This window comes from Euprymna scolopes, chromosome 23, assembly GCF_053919585.1.
Source record: "Euprymna scolopes isolate OS-2025 chromosome 23, ASM5391958v1, whole genome shotgun sequence".
Taxonomy (NCBI): Eukaryota; Metazoa; Mollusca; class Cephalopoda; order Sepiida; family Sepiolidae; genus Euprymna; species Euprymna scolopes.
Genome location: NC_136504.1, coordinates 70,441,269 through 70,462,903, shown reverse-complemented (window position 1 = coordinate 70,462,903; position 21,635 = coordinate 70,441,269). Strand labels below are relative to the sequence as shown.

General features: G+C 30.7%; 1 protein-coding gene across 1 annotated transcript in view; it reads left to right on the top strand.

Annotated features, from left to right (window-relative positions):
• Positions 1-21,635, top strand: part of LOC145245981 (dynein axonemal heavy chain 6-like) — a 632,504-nt gene that overhangs the window by 84,403 nt on the left and 526,466 nt on the right. Inside the window, exons 13-16 of the mRNA XM_080107771.1 lie at positions 9,428-9,536; positions 10,813-10,933; positions 14,767-14,921; positions 16,284-16,436. Of these exons, the coding sequence (XP_079963897.1) occupies positions 9,428-9,536; positions 10,813-10,933; positions 14,767-14,921; positions 16,284-16,436 (538 nt within the window). The remainder of the gene's footprint in view (positions 1-9,427; positions 9,537-10,812; positions 10,934-14,766; positions 14,922-16,283; positions 16,437-21,635) is intronic.

Genomic DNA, 21,635 nt, shown 5'->3' with positions numbered 1-21,635 from the left:
AACATAAGAGCTACTGTGGTAGGTTCCACATTTATAGGGAGAATTTGGGTAGGGAGTTGGGTAGCAAAATATTTGTTCACATTACATCTAACTTTCTGCATTTGGTACTGTAGACAGTACCAACATGCAGAAAGTTAGATGTAATAATAATAATAATAATAATAATAATTTTAGTTAGATGTAGTAATAATAATAATAATAATAATAATTTTAGTTAGATGTAGTAATAATAATAATAATAATAATAATAATAATAATAATAATAATTAGATGTATAATAAACAGGGAACAGGAATGGTATTTCAAAGGCAAGCAGATCAAGGACAAAAGCTATTAGAGTTCTAAATTTTTCAAAATCTAGAGATCTCTACAGTGTAAGGGTGGAATTAAGCAGCAAGTTGTGTGGGTTGGGAGCTAAGTTCATCAGAGAACATTCCATAGAAGTACTTGTAAAACAAGCACAGGAATGCAATACTGCAGTGATGTAACAGGGGCTGGAGATTCGCAGACAGTGCAGAACCTATTAAGTTAGAAATTCTATTTTTGCATTTCAAGAAAAAGAAGGAAAGGGATTGGTGCACTGGTACAGACGTAGCAACAATACTCCATACATGGCTGAATGGTAGAATACTGGTATGAGAAGTTTTCTAACCCAGTCAAGGGAGCCTACTTTCTTTGTAACAGAACTTAAAAAACAGAGTATAACCACATAAGTTTGGTTTGGCGTGTTTGTATATCGCTCCTATTAATGTAATTGAATTAGAAGCACAATATATTGTAGGCGATTCATTGTATATGATAAATTGAACATAAGTTGCAATTTTATCCGTAGCTGTGGGATAAAATGCATGAATGCAGGTTCCTATTTTTACAAATCTAATACATAAATGATCCGAATAATTCTTTGAAAATTTGAACAAAATTTTGAAAATACAAACAACAAACATAAGGACAACAGACTGAATTATGTAAATGTTTGTTAATAGAAATCCCAAGTCGATTATCTTTTGAAGGTAAACATTGAAATCTACCTCAAAGCCACAGTTATGGAACTTGCGTTGGAAAAAGTGATTCTTATTCAAGAAAGTGTTTTATTTTTATCTGTCAAACATTGAATTTTCCAAACGATTTAATATTAACGATGTCTGACCCTTAATCAAGATTTACTTTAATGTTTAAAGTTGCTTTTACTCGAATAATTTAGGAAGTGCTAGTGGTGAAGTAGATAACGATACAGATGAAGAATTAAAAAGATAATGTTAAAAAAGATAATGTTAAAAAAGATAATGTTAAAAAAGGGAATTCAGAGGACATTTTTAGGAACTATCGGAATATTTAACCAAATTTGATATTTTATTACATACTAGCAGTTCAGCCCGGCTTTGCTCAGGCCCTATGTACTGTTCATAACTTTATGTATATATATATATATATATATATATATATATATATATATATATATATATATATATCAAAAAGTTTGACTCATGTCCAGGTAACCTACATCTAAACATTCAAGTGTTTAGACCCAAAATTGGTGGAGGAGTTTGGTCAACTCTTTCAACTTTGACCTCTTAGCAGTCAAAATTTCGCCCCCAAAACTGATTAAAATGCTTGCTGCATGTGTGAATACCCTTTATGTAAAATTTCAAATGTTTAGACCTAAAATTGGTTGAATAGTTTGCTAGAGATCACAAAAGTAAAATCTTTTGAACTTTGACCTTTTGGCAGCCAAAATTTCGGCCAAAAACCGATTAAAAAGCTTGCCCTATGTGTGAATACACTTTATATAAAATTTTAAATGTTTAGACCAAAAATTGGCCGAGTAATTTGGTAGAGACCACAGAGATAAAATTTTTAAAACTTTGACCCTAATCTTAACTCCTTAAAATTTACTGTTTTGGGCTCAAATCAAATTAAAAAGTTTGATCCATGTCCAAGTAACCTACATCTAAAATTTCAAGTGTTTAGATCCAAAATTGGCGGAGGAGTTTTCAAACATCAAATCGTTGAACTTTGACTCCTTGACAGCCAAATTTCTGGCCAAAAATCGATTAAAAAGTTTTTCCGAAATCAATACCTCTTATGTCAGATCCTGAGTCTGTAGACTGAAAATTGACAGAATAGTCTGGTAGGGAAATATATATATACACACACACACACACACACACACACACACACACACACACACACACACACACACACGCATACACAATTTCAGTTTTATATATATATATATTCAAGCAGCCGCCAATAGCGTAATGGTTAGAAGCCTTGACTGCCGTATAAACGGTCGGGTTTCAATCCTGGCTTGAGGTAGTTGCCTGTCTAGCCGCACTGATGAGCTGTGAAACAGCGAAACAGTACTGTATGTGGATGACTATAGTGCTCCTCACCTTGAGTTGAGCATATTGAGAAGTGAAAAACGAATTACCATTAGCATATAAGCGACGCTCTTTGTGTAAACAAATCAAGCGGAGGTATTTCGGACGATATCAAAACATCGTTAAACTCACTACTCGTTCAAGCAGCCGCCAATAGCGTAATGGTTAGAAGCCTTGACTGCCGTATAAACGGTCGGGTTTCAATCCTGGCTTGAGGTAGTTGCCTGTCTAGCCGCACTGATGAGCTGTGAAACAGCGAAACAGTACTGTATGTGGATGACTATAGTGCTCCTCACCTTGAGTTGAGCATATTGAGAAGTGAAAAACGAATTACCATTAGCATATAAGCGACGCTCTTTGTGTAAACAAATCGAGCGGAGGTATTTCGGACGATATCAAAACATCGTTAAACTCACTACTCGTTCAAGCAGCCGCCAATAGCGTAATGGTTAGAAGCCTTGACTGCCGTATAAACGGTCGGGTTTCAATCCTGGCTTGAGGTAGTTGCCTGTCTAGCCGCACTGATGAGCTGTGAAACAGCGAAACAGTACTGTATGTGGATGACTATAGTGCTCCTCACCTTGAGTTGAGCATATTGAGAAGTGAAAAACGAATTACCATTAGCATATAAGCGACGCTCTTTGTGTAAACAAATCAAGCGGAGGTATTTCGGACGATATCAAAACATCGTTAAACTCACTACTCGTTCAAGCAGCCGCCAATAGCGTAATGGTTAGAAGCCTTGACTGCCGTATAAACGGTCGGGTTTCAATCCTGGCTTGAGGTAGTTGCCTGTCTAGCCGCACTGATGAGCTGTGAAACAGCGAAACAGTACTGTATGTGGATGACTATAGTGCTCCTCACCTTGAGTTGAGCATATTGAGAAGTGAAAAACGAATTACCATTAGCATATAAGCGACGCTCTTTGTGTAAACAAATCGAGCGGAGGTATTTTGGACGATATCAAAACATCGTTAAACTCACTACTCGTTCAAGCAGCCGCCAATAGCGTAATGGTTAGAAGCCTTGACTGCCGTATAAACGGTCGGGTTTCAATCCTGGCTTGAGGTAGTTGCCTGTCTAGCCGCACTGATGAGCTGTGAAACAGCGAAACAGTACTGTATGTGGATGACAATATATATATATATATATATATATATATATATATATTTCTGTGGAAATGTGTTTTTTTTTCAATTATATTTCACTATTTATTTATATTAATCCCTAGTTTATGAAGCTCAATGTTATTACAGAACATATAACAAATAAATGACAAAAGTCTATATTCCAAGTTTCATGATGTTGACCATCTTACAATTTATTTCTTTAATTATGTCGGCATTCATAATACTTGACAGCATGTTGGCGTTCACATTCTTGACTAACTCATTGGAAGATATGGCATAATAAAAGAAAAAGAAAAGTAATTGCAATTTCTCTTCCAATTTTCGGATTTTATAGTCATGTCCATATGAATTTTATTGTTTTTAATGGATTGATAGGTGCTATTTCTTTTGAGGAGTTAAGGGCAGAATAGATTCATTGATTGATATAATAATTAAATGAATGATTGTGCGCTACGAAACAGGTGGTGTCAAAAATGTGAGTGTCAACGTACTTAAAGGAATAAATTCTAAGATGGTTAACATCACGAAACTTGGAATATAGAGTTTTGTCATTCATATATGAATAAATGCACCTCTGTTGGTGCATTGTATTCAGAGTTAAATTCCTTGAGCCAGTTTCAAGTTATTTCCCATGAATTATACTGACAAGTGAGAATGAACTCTTCAATTGTGAAGTACAAAACGACTTGCTTATGTATAGTGTGACATTATATAATTTTCACCCCTTTTATATATTATATAATTTTAACTCCTTTTATATATTATATAATTTCCACCCCTTTTATGTATTATATAATTTTCACACCTTTTATATATTATATAATTTTCACTCCTTTTATATATTATATAATTTTCACCCCTCTTATATATTATATAATTTTCCCCCCTTTTATATATTATATAATTTTCACTCCTTTTATATATTATATAATTTTCACTCCTTTTATATATTATATAATTTTCACTCCTTTTATATATTATATAATTTTTACTCCTTTTATATATTATATAATTTTCACCCCTTTTATATATTATATAATTTTTACCCCTTTTATATATTATATAATTTTCACTACTTTTATATATTATATAATTTTCACTCCTTTTATATGTTATACAATTTTCACTCCTTTTATATATTTTCACCCCTTTTATATATTATATAATTGTCATTCCTTTTATATATTATATAATTTTCACTCCTTTTATATGTTATATAATTTTCACCCCTTTTATATATTATATAATTTTCACCCCTTTTATATATTATATAATTTTCACTACTTTTATATATTATATAATTTTCACTCCTTTCATATGTTATATAATTTTCACTCCTTTTATATATTTTCACCCCTTTTATATATTATATAATTGTCATTCCTTTTATATAATATATAATTTTCACTCCTTTTATATATTATATAATTTTCACACCTTTTATATATTATATAATTTTCACTCCTTTTATATATTATATAATTTTCACCCCTTTTATATATTATATAATTTTCACTCCTTTTATATATTATATAATTTTCACTCCTTTTATATATTATATAATTTTCACCCTTTTTATATATTATATAATTTTCACGCCTTTTATATATTATATAATTTTCACCCCTTTTATATATTATATAATTTTCACCCCTTTATATATTATATAATTTTCACCCCTTTTATATATTATATAATTTTCACCCCTTTTATATATTATATAATTGTCATTCCTTTTATATATTATATAATTTTCACTCCTTTTATATATTATATAATTGTCATTCCTTTTATATATTATATAATTTTCACGCCTTTTATATATTATATAATTTTCACCCCTTTTATATATTATATAATTTTCACCCCTTTTATATATTATATAATTTTCACTCCTTTTATATATTATATAATTTTCACTCCTTTTATATATTATATAATTTTCACCCTTTTTATATATTATATAATTTTCACGCCTTTTATATATTATATAATTTTCACCCCTTTTATATATTATATAATTTTGACCCCTTTTATACATTATATAATTTTCACCCCTTTTATATATTATATGATTTTCACCCCTTTTATATATTATATAATTGTCATTCCTTTTATATATTATATAATTTTCACCCCTTTTATATATTATATAATTGTCATTCCTTTTATATATTATATAATTTTCACCCCTTTTATATATTATATAATTTTCACCCTTTTTATATATTATATAATTTTTAATCCTTTTTATATATTATATTTTATTATGCTTCTCTTACGTTTATCAATGAAAATTTTCTTTGTGAGAAATAAATGGATGTATAAATATGCAAATGTAACTGTATATTTATTATTAATGTTTTTTCATTATTATCACCGCTTATTAAGGCTCTGGGACCACTCAAGAATAAGTGTTAAGGAGCCTGTTAATAGGACGATGATCGCCACCATGAAAAGACCGGAAATAATAGGTGGGATGTGTAGAAGATTAGTTTTGAGGAATTGTTTATCCAAGAGGGTGGCTCATCAAGTATTTGTTTGCATTAGACTTTTACACGGCCATGCTGAAGTCGGTTGGTAAGCAATTCTGTGATATCTTGTTTCATAAATAAAAAGAAAACTTGTTTATGGAAGCTTCGTCTGGTTTTTGATAAAGAGAAAGAAAAAAGGGAAAGTCTTTTGTTGTAGTTGTATAAAGTTGACAAGAAAGTTCTTGCGGATTTTAACTTTTAAATTCAGATGAACAAAAAGTTATCGAAATAAACACCATCAGAAGCAACACACTTATGCCAGGAACGTAAAAATCTTGCGTTCTGGTAGTGATGGAGTCGCTGAAAGCGTTTTTAATATCGCTTAGATGTTTGATGTATTTCTCACACAGAAAATGGTCGAGATGTTTGGAAAAGTGGAAGCCGGTAGGTGAGAGGTCTGGAGAGTATGGTGGATGTAGCAGAGTTTCATAGCCCAATTCGTTCAACTACTGCAAGGTCGGTTTAGCAACGCGCAGGAGGAGAATTGGGCCTTTTCTGTAAATTAATGCTGCGTGTTGTGAAATTTCATCCATTTGTTGACAGTACTTTTCCACCGTAATGGCTTTGCCTACATTTAAAAGACTGTGATGGATGAGACTGGTCGCAGACCACCAAACATTCAGCATGACCTTTTTTGGTGTAACTCTGGATCCAGGAAGTGTCGTGGAGCTTCTTTGGTGTTTAACCACTGATCTGAGCATCGCCAATTGTCATAAATAACCCACTTTTTATCGTAAGTCACAACCCAGTCGAGAAATGGGTTGTTCCTGTTGGGTAACAGAAGGGAAGATGATACTTAATAACAGCATTTCTTTTGGTTGTCATTCAATTCATGATGTCGCCAAGCTAATCAAGAACCTTGATTCCAGTAAAGCAACTGGCCCAGATGGCATTCCAATTATAGTGTTGAAAAAGCTTCAACCAGCACTTGCCCCCATACTTACAAAACTGTGTAAGGGTTGCCTTAAGGAGAGTGCTTCCCAACACCCCCGGAAAACCTCATCAGTATGCCTTGTATTTAAGAATTCAGGTGATAAGTCATCTCCCGTCAGTACAGACCAATAAGTTTCCCTGTATGTTATGAGTAAGCTGCTGGAATCCATATTAAATAGAGAAGTAGTCAACCACCTCAGCAGAAATAACCTTCTTAGTGACACGCAATATGGTTTCCGTTCTGCTAGATGTACAGCAGATGTGCTAACGGTTATATCTCATAGAATTAGTGAATCTCTCGACAAAGGCTTCCTTCCTAGGGCAATTGCTCTTGACATATCAAAGGCCTTTAATAAGGTATGACATAAAGGCCTACTTCACAAGATTTCCAGCTATAGTATAACTAGAAATGTTTTCTCAATTATTAAATCATTTCTCTCTGATAGGCTCCTAAGAGTAATGGTTGATGGGCAGAAATCAAAGGCCCAGAGTTTTAATGCTGGAGTCCCTCAGGGATCCATCCTGGGCCCAAATCTCTTCCTGATCTACATCGATGATCTCCCAAAATACATACTTAAATCATTCGTTGACATCTATGCTGATGACACGACCATCTATAGCAACACATCAAAGGCCGTAAATGACAAAGTTCTCCCTGATTCTCTCTCCTCTGATCTTGAGTGCATGGTACAGTGGAGGAAGAGGTGGCTGGTTACTTTTAATGCATCTAAAACCAAGCTCTTATCTTTACATCATCAATGCTCTGATCCCCATCTGGCATCAATTGAAATGGATGGCTCTCATCCTGGGGAGGCTCCATGTTTTGACAAGATTCTGGGTTTGACCTTTACTCCTGATCTGAAATGGAACACGTATATCAAGTCTATTGCCAAGGTCGCTGGGAAAATGGTGGGATCCTTCTACCGCTCCAGAAGATATCTCACTGCTGATGCAATTCTCTATCTATATAAAAGCCAAGTACATCCAAGGATGGAGTACTGCTGCTACATCTGGGCAGGAGCTGCTAAAAACAGCCTATCCTTCCTCGACAGAGTACAAAATAGACTTCGTAGCTTAGTGGGGGATGCCCTTTTCTCTTCCCTGCAACCTCTCTTCCACAGAAGAGACGTTGCAAGCCTATCTTTGTTTTATCGTTATTTCCATGGCAAGTGTTTGTCTGAGCTCCAATCTCTGCCCCCCCTCGCCAATCTTTCACGATAAACACTCGTCTAGCTGAAACCACTGTCAATAATTTTCCCCACTCTAAATCAAAACGTAGATTCCATGAACAAAGTTTCTTTCTTAGAAGTGCACGCCTGTGGAACTCTCTTCCACTTACCTGTTTCCACCTGACTACAACTTGGATGTCTTCAAGTCCAACATAAACAAATTCCTGATGAACCGCCCCCTTAAGTAAAACACTTTATCAAATCTCCAATACTAATGATTACTATGACACTATCCCATTAATTACTGTACACGCAATAATCCTTATCCCTGAGTGGCTTCCAGGTCTTGATAAGTGATGACCTCTATGTAAAAAAAAAAAAAGAAGGCCCCCCATATGTCAAGAATGTTTGACTTTCTGATCTCTCTCAAGTGGTTGGAGATCGTCGTAATCATTACATCTAATTCAGTAGCAAGTTCTCAAACTAAGGCTCTTAATTGATCGTTGTCAACATTTGATGGCCAACCACTATACTCATCATCTTCAAGACTCTCGTCGTCACCATGAAATTTCTTAAACTTCCATTGTGATGTGTGTGTTCAGTAGTGTTTCTAGGCCAAACGCTTTGTTGATACTGCAAGCTGCTCCAGCAGCTTTTTGGCCTAGATTGAATTAAAATATGAAAATTGGGCAAATTTGCTTTTCTTTTTCCATTTTGTAATCAACGTTCTGAAAAGAAGACAATCATTTTTAAAAAATTGTAATTCAAACGATTAGATAGGGTGAAAAACGCTCTTTAAAATGATATAAAGTTATGACGAAAACTTATTTGAAAATACATCATTTGAAATCAAAATTAAAAATTCCACAGGAACCTTTTTCTCAACCTAAATAGCTAGACGTGTTCTTACTGTGAATGTCCTACAGAAAGAGACTTGGGATTAGAGATCAGTCGAGTACCTATAAACATAAAGAGAGGTTAGTAACATCTCTTTTGTGAGAAAGCCGTTGTAGAAACGGGAGGAAATTATCCTCGACTAGATCTGACCTTTGTGTTTTCTTAAGAAAACATATATTCAATATTATGACTGTCTGTTTCGTGAAGTGTCTCTCACACGTGTGTTGCTATAATGACGTAAAAGCAGAATCTCAGATATTCTAATTTTTGCTTCTAAAACAAAAAACTTAATTCTGCAAAACGGTTATATATAATTTTTTTTTAAATACTTGAAAAATATATGTGAAAAAAAAATGAGATTTCTTTTCTTGCCATTTTAGACCTATCATTAATGGCAAATTTGAAGAGAAGTCGTGTGGAGATGGTCCAAGTTTGGCTACAATGTTTGAAGATGACAAACATTTACAAGGTTTGGTTGCTCAAATCCAGGTGAGGACGTTTTCTGTGATTATTTCATCTTTTCTTTAGAAATTACAAAAAATCATGAATGAAGCAAACAAGATAATGGTTTCGTTCATGATGAACAAATATGGAAATAGAAATAAATGAACAATGAGAATTCCAAGAGAAAAAAAAAAATAATAGTAAAATTCGTTTGATTTGTCGGCTTAAATGCTATTCAAATCCAACTATTAAAATCTCGATAACAATATTTTAAAAGAAAAGAAAAAGAAGAGAAGACGAAAAGAATAAGGTCACACTGATAAGTCTTTCATAAGATGAAACATCTGTCTGAGAATATAAAATATTTATGCAAAAATAATTAAACGCATATTCCGTCCCTCTCATTCGACTTTTAAATTTCCCATCGTTGCTCTTTCTCCTTAATTTTATATTTTGTACACCAACACCTGCTAAGATTTTGGACGAAAGAGCTTTAATATAAAACCATTTATAAATTCTGTATCTTCAGACACACATATATAATTAGATATATGTACATGTTTATATATTTCTATCTATAGGATTCACTCCTAAACTAATTAACTAGTCAGTATGAATTTGGGAACATAATTGCTAGGGATAAGGGTGTATAATCTAGGCTATAGAGTTAGTTTAACTTAGTTTTATGTAAAGGAAGACGAACAAAGAAGAGATGGAAGCTTTTGTGATAATTCAATTATCTCCAATTTTTGTAAAAAAGATTTACAGAATGCATTACACATCAATTAATAAATATTTATTTTATTATTTAGCATTTTAAGGATATTAGGGCACATGATATGAGCACAAACTCTTATTTGAAAAAGCCAAATATTTAAGATTTGCATTAATTTAATCCACCATCATTAAACATAAATCAAGCAAGATTGCCAGGGTTGTAGTTTCTCCTTAAAGACCCCTCAGTCTTAAGCCTTAAATTGTAGACGTTTTCTAGAATCAAAATCATGTAATAAATTTGGATCAAAACTGGAATGAAGGTTTATTAGCATATTTTGATTTGAATCTTGTAAGAGGACATAAATGTGGTACAAAACTCTTCTGTGTGGAGAATTAATTTTATCCGTTTTAGTACAGGCACTCTTCTAATATATATATATATATATATATATATATATATATATATATATATATATATATATATATAGGTTTTGCAAATAACTGAAGACTTGCAGAAAAAGTTTAGCAAGTTTTGAATGTTTCTGTCTTCATGATTTTATACAAACATACAATTAACTTCTTTTGCCTTTTGCTTTTCCTACAGAATGCTCTGTTAGCTGCATTTAATGCCGCAAACCAATATTCAGATACATTCATGCCATTCCAGGAATTCTACCAAGTTAATGAAAAAATGGACGTAGAAAAGTTGAGATCAGAAACAACGTGTAAGTTTGTAACATTCTAAAATACCATTTATTTTTCTAGATTTTTACCCAAATTTTATTTTAATTTTGTTATTATCACTTCTCCCTCCCTTTCTCCCTCCACCTCTCTCTCTATATATATATGTGTGTGTGTGTGTGTGTGTGTGTGTGTGTGTGTATACATATATATAGAGAGAGCGATATATATATATATATATATATATATATATATATATATATATATATATACGGAGTGAGTGTTAGTTGTCTTTTCTTCTTATAATGCATGAAAATAAGACAGATTTGTTTGCTTGAGGAGATCACAAATTTTAATTACTACATGTCGAAACTTCATCATGCTGGTCGCTTTTGCATATATATATATATATATATATAATATATATATATATACATATATATATATATACATATATATATATATATATATATATATATATATATATATATATATATATATATATAAATTATTTATTAAACAGTTGAATATTTTATTCAAATATTTATGATATATATATATATGTGCATAAAAGTTATCCATGGATACGTGTTTCTGGGTATCACCTGTCTTCAGCCTGGCTAAACTTTTGACAAGGATTGAACACGTAACAGTTCAATAGACAGTTTGATGTTTTATAGGCATCTCCAAACCGTTGTGTAGAATGTCCTCATTATACACATCAATTAGTGACATCATCATTTCATGTGTTTGGGTCAATTTCTATGGAAGATCATTTTTGCAGAAATTTATGAATAAATAAAATGTACAATAAAAATGGATGAAAAACAAAATTTAATAGATTTTTAAACAAATTTTTTAAACAAATTTTTTAAACAATTTTTTTAAACAAATTTAAATTTATAAAACAAATAGATTTTTAATTACAAACTACACAGACGATAAAATAAATTTTAACCTGTTCTGTTGATACATGTATCTAAAGATTATGTCGCTTACAGACTTTTTTAGAAAAAAAGGCACAAATTTTGATTATCACCTCTGTCATTTTAAATAATCAAATCCAAACAAATTTTTTAAAAATCGATTTTGCTTTTGCAATTTTTATTATCTCAAGAGTTATATATTCTATTATATGAATATATTTTTTTTTATTATTGGAAACCTGTTATATAAAAAAATTGGTTTAAACTTCATATCGCGTAATATTTGAATTTAATATCATTTAAAGCTTTTTAAAAATAATTATTTTTTAGAATTCTGTTTTTTTTTTATAATTCAAATAATTATATTACCAAGAAAAAAAAATCAAGAAAAATTGTTTATTTTATTTTTTTTAACATAATAATATTGATTTTATGCCCAATTTTATTTACAACTTTAAGGTAAGTGAAAAAAATGACGGGATTTTATATATATATGAAAATAACTATTTTTTAATTATTTGATCTTTTCAGTTTTAAAAATGTTGACATTTTTATTGACCTACATTTATTTTTTTTAGTTTTCGTAACATGAAATATAGAGGGGGGTAGAACACCTAAAAAAATTCCTCTAATATATTTAACGAAACCTACTTTTATTATGTAAGTTTATTTAATAATGAATAAATATCGAAAATTTCAGGAAAATATGATTATTATTTGATTTTTACTAGATTTTTAAAACATGGGTTTGTCAACGGCTTAAAAAACGTCACTACATAGAAACGTTGTTTTAAAGCGTCGATAACGTAAACACGAGTTTTGTCTCGCATTTTCATTATTTTTGTATGCTGTAAAAAAAAAAAAATACTTTATTTGAAGCCTTTTCTTTTAAATGGTAAAAAAGTTAAGACGATAATATTAAATTAAATTACAGTTACATCGTGTTGCGTACGGGGGGGGGTAAACTGTGGCGCGCGTTTGAGGTACCAAATGTTTTACCACCAGGCCATAGTACCTCGTCAAATTTTATGCACGATTTTTTAACTTTTAAATTTAAAATTTATTGCTGATTTTTTTTATTAGTGGTTCTTTGGTATTTAATTGCTACGCTCACTTGAACGTTTTGAGAGAGTTAACTGACCTTTGTTTATATTTACGTCACCCCATTTTTTTATTTGGGACGTATTTTTTTGTTATTATTATTATTAATTTTATTTATTAAACATTTTAAAATATTTTATTCAAATATTTATTAAATATATATATGTGCATAAATGTTATCCATGGCTCAGGCGAGTGTAACAATTAAATATCACAGAATCGCTAATAAAATATAAATAACATTGGTTCCAGAATGGGTTCATAATTAATGAAGAGTCACCCAAGGGCAATTTACTCTTAAATTCGAACACCAAATATTTAAAGTATTTAAAACCATCGACTATGAGGGGCGTGCAATAAGTAATGCCCCTGACCCACTTCCCATAGCAGTAGAGCAACGAAACCTGGCACAGTTATTAGTCTTTCTCTACATAGGAACCACCCAGAGTTATGCATTTTTCCCATCGTTTGATGCAGCTCTGTTGGTCCTCCAACCACAACGTGACTTCAGAAATCAAGGCTGCATCATCTGGGAAACGCTTTCCTTTCAAAAACAACTTCATGGCTGGGAAGAGGTGAAAGTCAGAGGGTGCAAGGTCAGGAGAGTAGGGAGGATAGGGGTGGATTTCATAACCACACGCCCGCGCTTCTGATCTGGCAACATGCGAGTTGTGGACTGGAGCGTTGTCCTGCAGGAAGAGGGTACCTTTGCTGATCTTGCCCCGCCTCTTAATTTTAATAGCTTCCCTTAATTTCCTCAAAAGTGAAGCATAATAGGCTCCTGTAATTGTCATCACTACTCCGTCCTGGTCCCAGAAGACTGTGAGCATGACCTTGCCAGCGGAGAACTGCACCCTTTCTTTCTTTGGAGGTCGTGAATCCAAGTGCTTCTACTGCATTGACTGGGCTTTGGTCTCTGGATCATAGTGGTGGACCCAGGTTTCATCCTGTGTAATCAGTCTTCTGAAAAACTTTGACTCATCTTCTTGGCACATCTCCAAATTCATCCTCGGGCACTTGATGCGTTCTTGCTTCTAGAATGGTGTGAGCAACCTGGGAATCCATCTAGCAGACTCCTTATGCATATGCAAATGGTCATGAATGATAGTTTCCACAGACCCTGTACTGATCTTGACATCTTGGGCTATTTAGCGAATAGTAATGCGCCGATCTTCCAAAATGTCAACTTGATGGACAGATGCCTCATCAATGACAGAGGGGGGGGGGAGCGACCAGGTCTAGGAGCTGTTTCCACAGACTTCCGGCCATGTTTGAATTCACGATGTCAGCGTTTTACAAGGTCATATGATGGGGCATTATCATAATAAGTTTCTTTCATTTCATCAAAAGTTTCCTGTGGTGTGCGTCCTTTCGAATACAAAAACCGAATCACTGTTCGACATTCAACAGGCTCCATTTCACACCTGACTCAGTTCAAACACCTGTAAAACAGAAACCACAATTAGTTCAGAGCTATAATTTGCCACATAACGCGTAGAGATATAAATCATTGCACATACAAAATTTCAGCTAGATCGGACAACTGGAAGTGGGTCAGGGGCATTACTTATTGCACGCACCTCGTATTTTGGTGGACATTGTGAAAAATTAGAACTTAAATGATGAAGTGATCAGAGTAAAAATGTTTACATTATTTTCTGTAAATCTTTCATTTGATGGCTTTAAAATAATCAAATGTTACCTAAAATTTGAGAAACAGTTTAATTTTTGTGTTATTTACATATTAATATTTTTTGAATTCATTTGCAATCAAGTTTGAAACATTTTTAGTGGATTTGTAATTTGTTAAAGTTCTGTGGAATATTAGAAGATATTTTTGGGTTTTTCAGTGGAAGTAAAATTCTTTTCAAAATCGTTGGAATGTTACCACAAACAGCATAAGATGTCTCTTGGAATCCCGGAACAGTACCACCTTGGATTGCTTCTGATTGATGCTGTTAAAATGAAAAGCTTGTTGATTCCATCTCCGCTAAGATGCCTCGATGTAAGTATGTTCATCTCAAAGTTTATAAAAATTGATTACATGATTTTCTCTCTTTCAAAAGATTTCCTCTATATTCATTAACATTTCCTTTGTTGAGGTGTAGGTGTAGTGATACTGACACAACAATCAAATCGCTGATAGGAAGAGAAAATATTGAATTTATTTATGACTATAGTTGAGTATGATGTCATAAAGAAAGCTTGCACCTTGACGCATCCCACAAACCTGTAATGTCTCACTTAAAAATAAATCTTATCACAAGAAGAAATATGAGACACAAGGAAAGGTTGGTTGTGGTAGAAAGGATGATGTTCATGTCAACAAAAAGAAAAGCGAGTAATCAACCATAAAATATATACATAGTCATGAAATACAACGATGCATTTGCGGAGATTATAAAATAGGCCTTTACTTGGATTCATATACTAAAGTTAATGTTGAATTTGCATTATATGAACTGACAGGAATCAGCGTTTTTACAAAAATAGATTTGAAAACTGCATATCACCAAATGCAAAGAAGTAATGATGACAAATATGTCAACAGAGTTACTAAAATGGAAAAAGAATGCCATATGGAAGAAAATCAACAAACTCGTTATTTCAAAGATATGAAAAAATATGGTCAGCTACTAATAAAAGTGGATTAAAAAAGAAAATCGACATCATTTTGAATAAATTAAGAAAGATTGGAATGACAATAAATCAAAAGAAATACATAGACAATAGGATTAAAATATCATTAGACCAAGTCTTAATAGAAAAAAAAATACTAAAAATATCTATATCTACCAATAAAAAAGAACTTGAATCTTTTTTGGTATTGCTAAATTTCTGCAGGTGTTATTTACTAACCTAACATAACTGAACCATTTGTAGATTTAAGAACAAAGAATCTTTAATCCAAAAGGAAAAATAGGAAGCTCATGATAGATTAAAATCGATTATAGCAACGAAACCAATACTAAAGTTTTTTTTTAATCCAAAAAAGGACATTACGTTAATTAGTGATGCAATCTGGCATATTATCACAAGAAGGACATCCGATAATATAATTATCAATAAGACTAATGAACACTGGATTTAATTATTCAAATATAAAGAAGGAAACATTGGCTGTAGACGATGACTAAAAATTATTATTTTTAATTGGGAAAAGATTTCGCTTGAAAACTGATCCTTGAGTTTCCATTCAATCCAAGAAAAGAAATACCCAAAGTCGTATATATATGACATATAATAAATATGTCCTCACTCTCATCCTGATATTTCGTTTGACTGTAGTTTTATTTATATAGTTTTATATAATCCAATATCCATTTATTGCCTCTTTGTACCAGCAATTATGTTTTTGTATTGACAGGCAATTAATGAATTGTTACCAGTTCTAGCCCGCAAAGAGGTTGATCGTTTGATTGCTGAATTACAAGACGGACAATTTCAGTTAGAATTTGAACCAACAAGTACAGAGGAATATGTGAAGAGTCTCACTTTCCTTGACAAGATTCAAGATCGGGTAAGTGCATATATGTATACGTGGCTGAATACTGTAGTAACTGTTCCTGTTGCAGCAAGTCAATAGGTTGGATGTCGATTGATTGTACAGCTAAGAAAGTAGAGACGGACAAGATACAACAAATAGCAAAGAAGAGAGGACAAATACAGGTGGGCAATTTGCATTTATTTCGTCATAAATACACAAGGAGAATGAAAAGGAACTGGAGAAAGGCAATCGCTGAAAATTCTAGAAACAAGAAGGTTGGAGAACAGAGCCAAAAAGATGAACTTGATAATTATGAAAAGAACGCAAGCAAAAACATTAAATATAAATAAATAAAATATAAATAACACAACAATTAATTAGATATAATCTAGTCATGGCTGATGAAACGAGAACAATCTACACTTTGGATTGAATAAAGGGTTCAGTTCTAAATTCCGTAAAGGTTCATAAGTTCGACATAAAAATTCCCAAGTTCGTAAAGACGTACAACTGAAACTACTGAAATCGTAATTGAAAATTCTTGCATATATATATATATATATATATATATATATATATATATATATATATATATATATATATATATATATATATATATATAACTACTTCATTTACTCACTTAAAAATTAATATACGAAAGTATAAATTTATGCGTAAACTTTAAGTATTTACTTCAAAAGTGCTCAATACGTAGGTAGAGCTAGTTAGTAATTTATAAAATATATATGGCGATTAAGCTTAATCGCCATATATTTTTTAAATTATTATATATATATATATATATATATATATATATATATATATATATATATATATATATATATATATATAGTTTCATTCTTCTTGCCTATATGTAGATATATGAGATAACTGTTGATATCAGAGAATAGTTTATTTCCCTTAGATCATTTCGATCTAAGGGAGATAAATCATGTTGAGAAATTTAATAATTTGTTATGTGATCGTATCCTCTGACTAAAATAAGACTTATTCTATGGAAACATTAGAAACGAAATCTAATTCGTCTGTTCTTTTTTTTTTTTTTTTTTTAATTGAACGTTTACAATGAAGCAAAATAACAATTACAAAGAAATACCCCCCAAAAAAAACAAAAAACAAACAAACGACAACAACAACAACAACAACAACAACAACAACAACAGAAAACATACAAACAAACAAACAAACAAACAAACATGCAGTATTTAAAGCTATCAAAATATTTCGGTTTTTCTTTTTACATTTAAATTTCCTATTTATCTTTGAGTCTTATTTTCTATTTTCTAGAATTGCCTTATCACTTCAAACACATAACTATGAATATGGCTATAATAAAATGTATGTTGTCCTTGAAATAAAGGAGGAGGAGGAGGAGGAGGAGGATGTAATTTAAATGATCAAAATTTTCTAGGAAGTTTTAAACAAACAACTTTCACTTCCATTACCCATTCCTACGTATATCTATAAAGAAATTCTTGTATAATTGAAAATCATAAATCTTTCTAGTTCTACATTATCAGCGCGGATAGTAAACTTTCCAATTATTTCGCTGTCTAATTTATATATGCGTTTACGATAGGTACGGCCAATTAATGGCCGCTTTGCTTCGGTAGGAGGGGGGCATGGTTTTTAACGTCGGTTAATCATAATAATTTTTTAAATTTTCGAGTACTTTTTTTATTGTATTTTCAAATACAATATATTATAGTTTAAGGTTAATTTCTCAAAGAAAAAAGTGTGTGAAATAAAAAAAAAAATACATGGAATAATTTTATTTCAAATCTGAAAACCCCTACATTTCACGTAAAATTTATTATAACAAAAATCGCGTTTACATTTTTCTGGTAAGAAAAACATAAGTTTTCTGGAATTATTTCCAAGTATTAAGTTAAAATCTTAAGATAATGAATTAATACAATAAATGTACTTAACTTTTGCTAAAAAGTAATAATTATCCAAAAATGTATCACTGGTAGCAACGAGACTTGTTCATCGTATCAAAAAAAAAAAAAAAAAAAAAAAAAAAACTCTAGCGGCAAAATTCAAATATGTATGGAAGGACAAATTAGACATAATTTATGTCTTTATGTAACATTATTCCGTCATACCGAGCGACTTTCTTTTTTTTTCTTGAGTTTTTTTCTTCCTGTCAGTAGTATAATTAATGAATTTAATTAACTTTTATGCATTTTTAAAAATGCATAAAAGTTAATTAAATTCATTAATTTTGACAATTTATTCTTTGAAAAAAAAGTTAACACCATTATTTATTAATATTAATACAGAATTACAATTGGTTACGAAAACAATTTATAATCATTGAAAAATTACACACTAAAAAATACAGACTTACGTTGAAATTTATCATATTGTTTACGTGAAATTTAAAGTTGATAAACACAAACAGGCGGGTAGTTGAAAAGAGGAGAATGGTGGGCAAAACAAACTAGTTTTCTTTTCAATTCTGCGCATCATCGGTACTTTCGGACATGGAACGTTCGTATAATTTTTGCCATTTTTTAATTAAATTATTTTTCTATGTTCCTGTTTTTCAATTTTTAATTTTTTTTACTTTATTTTCCAAGATTATATGAACATTATTTTACGTTGATAATTATTCGTTCTTGTGTGCAATGGAAATATTAGAATCTTACATGTAAAGATTATGTTAAAAATGTAAGCGTAAAAAAAAGTAGAAATAATTTTTGCAATTATAATTTTTTTTGTGTGAAAATATTAAATAAACAATGCTTAATTCAATGATAATATTGGTAGTTCGAGAAATTAAGTTTTCTTCGAGTTATATCGAATTTATTAATACGGACTTCAGGGTTTTTTTTCGTAATGTTCCTGTAAAAATTATTTTATTTTTATTTTATTGTTACAAATTACAATGCTTTATTTACATAAAAAAGCAAAAATAAATTCTTGCGTTTTTTATTTACTACTGAAAACCATAATTTTAGTAAAGGTATTTTTTGTTTATACAAAATAGTACATTTTCACTAAGAATTAAATAAAAATAATTAATTCATTATATTCCGCGATCATTATTTGATAAATACTAAAAATTTCATTAAAATTAGTTAATTTCCTGATTTTTGGTGAATTTTTAAGTAAAGGGAGGGGTCAAAATGTTTATACATTTTGAGCATCGGCATTCATTTTGCCCGTACCTAGTTTACGCTGTGCATGAATACATTTTGTAAATTAGCTAAGAGTCACTCTTTTGCTTGATGCTCATAGAAACATAAATACTATTATGCAATGTGAGAGAGGATGAGAGTGATAGCCAGAAACTTAGTAAGAAATTGGTCACTTGGGTGAATTAATTACATATAACAGCTAATCAGAACAATTATAATTGGTAGTTTTTTTTGTTTAAACATTACTAAATTCCTCAAATGTATTTTATGTGATATAATAAAAATATATAGGTAAAAGCCGTTGATAAAATGTTTATCCACTCAATTTAATATAATGATAAATGGATAAAAATTGTAATATTTTTCTAGCGTCATGAAAAATGGATCAACAAAATAAACTAGTAGAGCATGTTTTTATAAAATATAATTTTATTTGTAAAAATATTTTTTTATAAAATATAATTTTATTTGTAACGAATATTTTTTTGTAAAATATAATTTAATTGTAAAAAAATACATTTTTTAAAATATAATTTTATTTGTAAAAATACCTTTTTGTAAAATACAATTTTATTTGTAAAAAATATCTTTTTGTAAAATATAATTTATTTGTAAAATATATTTTTTGTAAAATATAATTTTATTTGTACAAATAAGTTTTTGTAAAATATAATTTTATATTTGTAAAATATTTTTTGTAAAATATAATTTACTTTGTAAAAATATTTTTTGTAAAATATAATTTTATTTGTAAACATAATTTTTATTAGTAAAATATCATTTTATTTCTAAAAAAATAATTTCATTTGTAAAAGATGATTTATCCTATTGAATATCCGCATAGGAAAGGGAAAACATTAAAAAAAAATGAATTAAAATTAAAATTGATATGAAAAAAATACATTTAAAAATTTATTTACTTTTCGATTTTTTAAAATACACTTTTGATAAAAGCGAATTTGTTAAAAATAAGTTTTGAAATCATTTTTTCAATACAAATGAGTAATGGTAATTTTAAAGAAACAATTTCTAATAATCAAAACAGAAAAAATAAAACTGTATCTGTTAAACTAATGACAATGTTGTTTATCTTAAAAACTATAAAGTTATTGAAAATAATAATTTATGTGGAAGCAAAACTACTCATTTTAAGTCAAGTGAAAAAACGCCAAAAATTAAAATGTGTGTTATATAGAACACTGCCGAGGGATGCCAAGTAATCTGAACGATTATTATTATGATTGTTGTTGATTTTTTTTTTTACATGGAGGTCACCACTTATCAAGGCCCGGAAGCCACTCGGGGATAAGGGTTATTGATGTTTACAAAATTGAATGTTTCGAAAATATGTATCGAGGCGAATTAGGTATTTTTACAGATAAAACATTTATGTTAGAAATCTGTATTGGCAATGCTAGCACAGAATTTTAGAACATAAACAATGGAGATGATTTAGTGATGGCACAATGGAGATGATAAACAATGGAGATGATAAACAATGGAGATGATAAACAATGGAGATGATTTAGTGATGGTGTCAGGTGATATTAATACTACGTGTATTAATAACGTAATGAGATGGTTTAGAAAAGACATGCACAGTTTTAGTTTAGAGTTGAGAGTCAGGTGGGAGATGTGGACAAGTTAATATGGAAGATAGCGCTTCTGCGTTTTGGAAGCTGGGAGGATGTAGAAATCACAACGTCATGAAAGCAACGATGGGAAATTACAACCCATGAAATAAAGTTATAAAAATATAACTTTGATTTGGTGTTTTCTTCCGGAGAAACAGAGCAGCCGAGAGGAAGGAAGTAGTGTATGTTACGTATTGCCACATCATATAGGTATAACCATTCTCCTGCAGCTGGCCAGTGGCCACTTCATGAGAAAGAGCATTTTCCGCTTCTTGCTTGGCCTTTGGGTCAAGATCAAAGTTGCTGCACTTCCATTTCTTGTTCTCTTTCGGTGGAGGAGAAATCCTTCACGACTGAGACAATTTTTATTTTTGTACCTTTTCTCCACGTTAAAAAACGACCCTGGTGTCTAACTCTGTCCCGTGGGGAGG